The sequence below is a fragment of the Amblyomma americanum genome, chromosome 6 (assembly GCF_052857255.1).
Source record: "Amblyomma americanum isolate KBUSLIRL-KWMA chromosome 6, ASM5285725v1, whole genome shotgun sequence".
NCBI lineage: Eukaryota > Metazoa > Arthropoda > Arachnida > Ixodida > Ixodidae > Amblyomma > Amblyomma americanum.
The window spans coordinates 45,417,569-45,423,529 of NC_135502.1; the positions used below are offsets into that span (position 1 = coordinate 45,417,569).

At 46.3% G+C, this 5,961-nt stretch overlaps 1 protein-coding gene across 1 annotated transcript; it reads left to right on the forward strand.

Moving 5' to 3' along the window:
- Positions 1–872: 872 nt before the first annotated feature.
- Positions 873–4,230, forward strand: LOC144095236 (uncharacterized). The gene is made up of 2 exons (XM_077629022.1): positions 873–1,274; positions 4,021–4,230. Exons 1-2 carry the CDS (start codon positions 885–887, stop codon positions 4,228–4,230), a joined length of 600 nt encoding a protein of 199 aa, XP_077485148.1. The 5' UTR covers positions 873–884.
- Positions 4,231–5,961: the final 1,731 nt, after the last annotated feature.

Sequence of the window (5,961 nt, forward strand, 5' to 3'; positions counted from 1 at the left end):
AATTATTCCGGAGCCCTCCACTACGGCACCTCTTTCTTCCTTTCTTCTTTCAATTTCTCCTTTAATCCTTCTCTTACGGCACGGTTCAGGTGTCCAATGATATATGAGACAGATACTGCGCCAGTTCCTTTGGCTAAAAACCAATTATTATTATTAGAAATTATCCGCAGCCGTCCACTACGCTGTCCCTCTAGCCTTGGTCGTTTTTCGACTTCAAACGCCATAAAACCAAGCATGTTCCTTGTGCATTAACTACGCCTCTGATGCTATTGCCCATCTAAATCAGGTACACCGCTAGGTACCACCGCTTGGTTCCACCGCTAGGTACTACAATGCACAAAGCGCAGGCAACTTCGGACACACGCTGAGGTAGGCCGGATGTTAATGCCTCACTTAGCATCAGTGCTTTCAATAAACACTTATTAGTAACAGTCGTACAATGAGTAAGGACCCAGATGGCTCCACTTCGAGATGCGGCTGTTCGATCCGGATAACAAAGTGCAAATAATTCCGCGTCAACAGGCCGCTGTAATGGTATTCATATAGAATCAGGAGGACTTCATTTCCGACAGCAGAATAATGCTGCCCTCCCGAAAGGCTTGTGGACATAAGAGTTCAACATAATTTGCAACTGGGAACGCATCGGCTGATCACTCACTCCATTGTCATCACCCCTAACAGTTGCTCATTATTTCTAACTGCAAATCATTGTAGGATTAGAATCGGAGATTGTTTGTGATTTTGAAGGAGGTTAGAAAAATTAAGCGCGAGAGGAGGTCACATAATAGATGACTGTAAGGAAACCTACTGAACAAAAAAAAAACATGGAAAGCTCACCAGCTGAGTTCATTTTCACGACACAATTCAGCGCAGATAAGCGCTCAATGAAGTCGAGGAAGGCCTCCCATCGCAAGGCTGTCCACTCCTCGCCGCGCAAGTCTGGCCGTGCAAGGACCACTCTGCGTCTCGCCCAGAAAGATCTTGCGGCCCTGCTGTACGCGACACCCAGAACAATACAGGCCTCCGCGAATGAAGCGTCGGAGCTACCGGCGAGGAGGAGCGACAGGCGGCCGCTTCAACTGCAAGTGTATTCCGCGCCGTTCTTTGGGCACCTGCCATTGAGCCAGGCGTACCTGGCGTCGCCTGCCTGCGTGGTCGCTGGCCGCCGTCCTGGCCGTGGGTTGGAGAGCGAGCCAGTCTCTGAAGGGGGCGAGACCAACCTCGTTTCACGGAGCACGCGTACCCATCGGACCAGGGTGGACAAGACGTCTCAGGTTTGTGTACGGTCGCACTTTAGCCTCCTCAAACAAACTGAAAAACTCACCAGTGCGCCGACATCATTAAATGGCGATATCGATACCGCGAGCCTTTATTTGAAATTTTTTGTTATCATAGGAAACTTTCTCTTCGGTTGCAGAACAAGACGTATCTTTTTTTTTGGTAGCAGCTGCTTCTGCACGCCCGTGGTATTACGCTTACTTTTGCACAATAAAGGAATTGGAACAGACCTAAACGCAGTTTACAGCGAATGCTCGTTTCTGCCCTTGGTTATTTGAAAAGATAGTGTGCATAATTAAACTAGTATTTCTGAGCTTTTTGTTGATCGCGCTGCGACACTAATTCCTTTAGGCCATTTATATATTCAGAATCAAACGGCACAAAAAGTACTCTATATAAACGTAATAAACTATACCAACACTTGCGAAAGTGCAGACACAAGTTTGAGGCCAGCATTTATTTTGCTACGTTGACACTTTATCAGTTTTTACAGCAAATCTGTCTGGGACTAGTAATTAAGAAGGCTATATGAAATTCTTAAATGTGAAGCGCACAAAAAAAAGCTGATCTTCGGAACATGCTGCTGTACAGGATGGCAGATATGTCGTTTTACAAAAGCTTGGCATTTCGTAGCTAAAAACGAAAGTATTGCGGGAACGAATTAAATTCCGTAGCAAGAAACTTACCGGCCAATGAGACGCAGTCCACTACATTGGCTCGAATGGGTCAAGTATGACTGATAACTGGGCGGGTTGGCTGCGGATTACATTCACAGCACTGCGAAACGGGAATAGTATTCATAAAGAAGTTTACAAGAGTTGAGGTCCGTCCTCTTTTGTATGTCATCCTCCTTTGCGCTGTTTCATCAGTAAAAAATAAATTGGCAGTGGTTTAAATTGGCTAACCTTGGAATTCAGCGAAAAGCAAGGACGCTTGCTAAGCGTCTGAGGCTCGTCCATGGCAGCTCCGCTACACTTTCGCGACAGCCGTTCTATATATACCCACATGACCATGTGGCTATGACGTGGCATCACATGGTCTTGCGACACCCCCAACGGATGTCATCACGTGGCTTCACATCACCCCACCGGATGCTCTTAAGGTAAAAGGTCAACACAAAGGTCACCAAATGTCAAAGGTCAGAGGTCAACGAAAGGTCATGGGTAAAGTCAGCGGTCAAGGGTTCTACACCATAACTGTACCACATATAGTCATACACGGCTAACATGGTTGGGCTGACGGTCATTCAAGGTCATTCTCCGGCCTACGCGACGACTGCTTTACTTAGCCTAGTGAAGCTTTTCGCTTCGAAAGAACACTGCAAGGCAAGGACACTATACGAGGGCTCGGCTAGGCTGCGCCGAGGACTCCTCTTTGGTGTTTTAACGCGGCCGTGGGCCTTTCAGGCGGTCATTAGTCCTTGAGCGCCACAGACAACTACGGCGGAGAAATTGTGAAAGTGTGCACGTGCCTCACGGCAGCGTGTCTGTCGAAATCTAGGCTTTAATTTTCATGAGTAGACAGCAGTGGTGGCCACGCACAGCCAAGCGATTTGTGCGCGACTCGTCAAACCAGGAACCACCGCTTACTATTCGGCCTTGTTACGGCACCGTAAGAATATATGTGCACAAGATGGTAGACAGAATTCCTAGCGGATAAGCCACAGATATCTTGAAAACGGACAAGAGAAAATTAAAAACGTAAAGCGTGGAGTTGTGGCTTGCAGCTGTATGGCGGTCGGGGGTGAGTATGAAATCGTTTGCTCTATTCTCGGCTGCAGCGTCTGTCAGACATATTTATTTAAAAAAAAACTTTTTAGCTGTGCGGGCGCGTCAGTTTTCTCTTGATCGCCGGAAACGCGCTGCGTAGCGAAAGTAGTGAAGCCTGGCAGTAACTGCTGCAGCGTTCGTAGGCAATGGCTGCCGTCAAGAGCGGCCGACGTATCCCTGAGAACCGTTAAGGCACAGGCATCCTACTTCGATACCAAGCATTTTTTTGTTCTGAAGTGCAACGCTCCAGCGCTCATTTTTTTACGAATAGAGAGAGAGAGGGTTTATTGATAGGAAAGGCAGAGAGGTTGGCCTGAAAAATAAATATCTGGCCTGCTACTCTGCTCTGGGGGACGGGAAGAGGAGATAAAAGAAGGTCACGATGGGGGACGATGATTATGGGAGGAGGCAGATGAAAAACTACTTTAAAAAAAAGGCACACTTTCTGACATCACAAACGCGAGACAAGGTCCGTGTCGCTTTTGACGAATAGGCTTGCTGTTGGGCTAGTTGAAGAGCAATACTACCAAACACTGGTGCAGGGAAATTCAACGGAAAAGTATAGGAGAACGACCGGGTAAATGTGCTGAACTATTGGCTTTCATTTTCGAACAGCAGTGACCACATTTTTGAGGTATCTCAAGGAAGACATGTCACCAAGATAAACGAAAAATTTTAAATGCATTTTCTAGCCATAAAGCTCTTTGTGAGTCGTACGGCTTATAAAGCGCTATTTTTTGACGTGAGCCTTGCTCACGTGTCCTTTTCTGCAATATAAAATGCGGCCGCCTTCATTCAGAAAGGGAGTCGAAAGTTGAACTCTTATGTCTGTTCGTCCTTCTCTTTACTTGCACGCTGCGCTACCCTGCACTGGTTTGTGTGGATTTACTAGCGCTGCATAGATACCGGGCCCTGTTTGCTCTCTATCCCATTTGTCCCTGAATCTCACCGGCCTGGGCAAACATCAATGCAGCCGGCCGGGCAGCGGGCGAAATTCGCGCCCTATGACCCAAGGCGTTCTCACTCCTGGCGACGGCGCAAGGTGGCGCCGCTGACTTCGGAACCACGCTCCGACACCACGGCCGCCACTGCCACAAGCAGCAGTGACCAGCCGGAGCATCAGAACCTAGCTCCGGACGCCCAGAGCATCATGCCACGTAAGGTCACGCTCACGGAGCTTTGAGCTGAGCGTAGCTATAAAGACGTCCTAATAACTTCACTGAGCTTTTCATTACTGCTTCCTGAGACCACATCCGGTCTTTTAGCTGCAGGTTTCATAACTTTATTGACGCAACTCGTTTTGCTTAATTTTTTGTGTGTGTTACGCCCTAGAAAAACACAGTCCAATGCAAGTGCTCCGACACCGCTGGCTTGATGCGGGGTGTTCCAATGAGACCAAAAGCCGGCACTTGTATTGCTCCATATCCTTAACTCTGTAGTAGATCGGAAAATGTGGCAGTTACTATTTGGAAAAAATAGTTCTGATAAGGGGCTAACCTAGTGAACGTAAAGCGCGTCAAAGACGGGGACGTAAGAAAGACGATGGACACGCGCTAATAAAATTGAGTTGGAAGTAGCGCTTGTCCATCGTTTTTCTTACGTCCTTGTGTTTGCCGCATTTTACGTTCATATGCTATGGGTTACAATTAGCCCGCACCCACACCTTGCTAGGCTCAGCTGGGTTTCAGTATACTCTAATCAGAAAGATGGAGGAGTAAAAAGAAAGTAAGCTGTCCTCTAGTACGCTCCCTTTTATAAAAGGGAGTGAGCTTATGACAGCTTATAGTCCCTTTTTACTCTCATATAGGCGTATTCGTGTTTAGAGTGTAAAACTCTCGCAGAACCTTTTCTAAAGACTGATCGTGTGCGATGTCAGTGCACGTTAAAGATCCCCAGGTGGTCGAAATTACTCCGGAGCCCTCCACTACAACACCTTTTTCTTCCTTTCTTCTTTCACTTTCCCTTCCCTTACGGCGCGGGTCAGGTGTCCGCCGATATGTGAGACAGATACTGCGCCATTTCCTTTTCCCCAAAACCAATTTTCATTTCATTTTCAAGGCTGCTCGTAACTGCTGATCAAGGAATAACAACGTAAAGAAACGCACACCTTGAGGCACAGCTCTTCAAATTTTGAGCCGAATGGTCGACATCCCATTTCGAGGCAAATGCTACATCTCCCGGTTAATAAGTGCATATCGCCGTGCCACCATGTGAGCAGTGAGTCTGGCGCCGTTGTCAGAACACGTGGTGCTTGACGAAGGGCGATATATCTGCTTTCAGCTTCCATGCGGAAGAACGGCCTCAATGGCAATTAGCACGAGAGTGATGAGCACATGTGATGGCGATAACCGCATTATGTTCTAGTTCTTGGAGGCTCACGTTTGTTGCCTTATACAGAGCAATTTATATATTTTGTTTGTTGTTTTTGCATTTTTATTAGCATTTCTTTCTATTGTGGCATGGATTCCTTTAATAAACAAATTTTTCTACGAGGCATTTCATCTGGTTCCACGTGAGCAGTATACTTATTGCTTAGTGACGTGAAATAAATAGATAACAATTTCTGGTTTTTCAACAAGAATAAATGAGCTTCTAATTATTATTGCCTTGTTCTTTCCTTCCAGGTGGCTGGTAAGTAAAAAAATGTTGGTTTTTTTGTCAAGGTATGTCACCTCATATAACCTCAATCAAAGCATGCATTCGACTCAACACACTCTCTGCGTTCTTTGAGTATCCATGCACTTATTCAAAAACGAATCAATTCCAGACAAAAACACGTAGGAACAATATCTCACAGTTCTGCGTGATGCAGTCTAAATTTAATGCTTACCGTATCTTTAATGCTTCATGACACGTTAAATTTCAATTTGTTGCTATAATATCTTATTCGTGGCCGCAGGTTGTGCAGCGACGA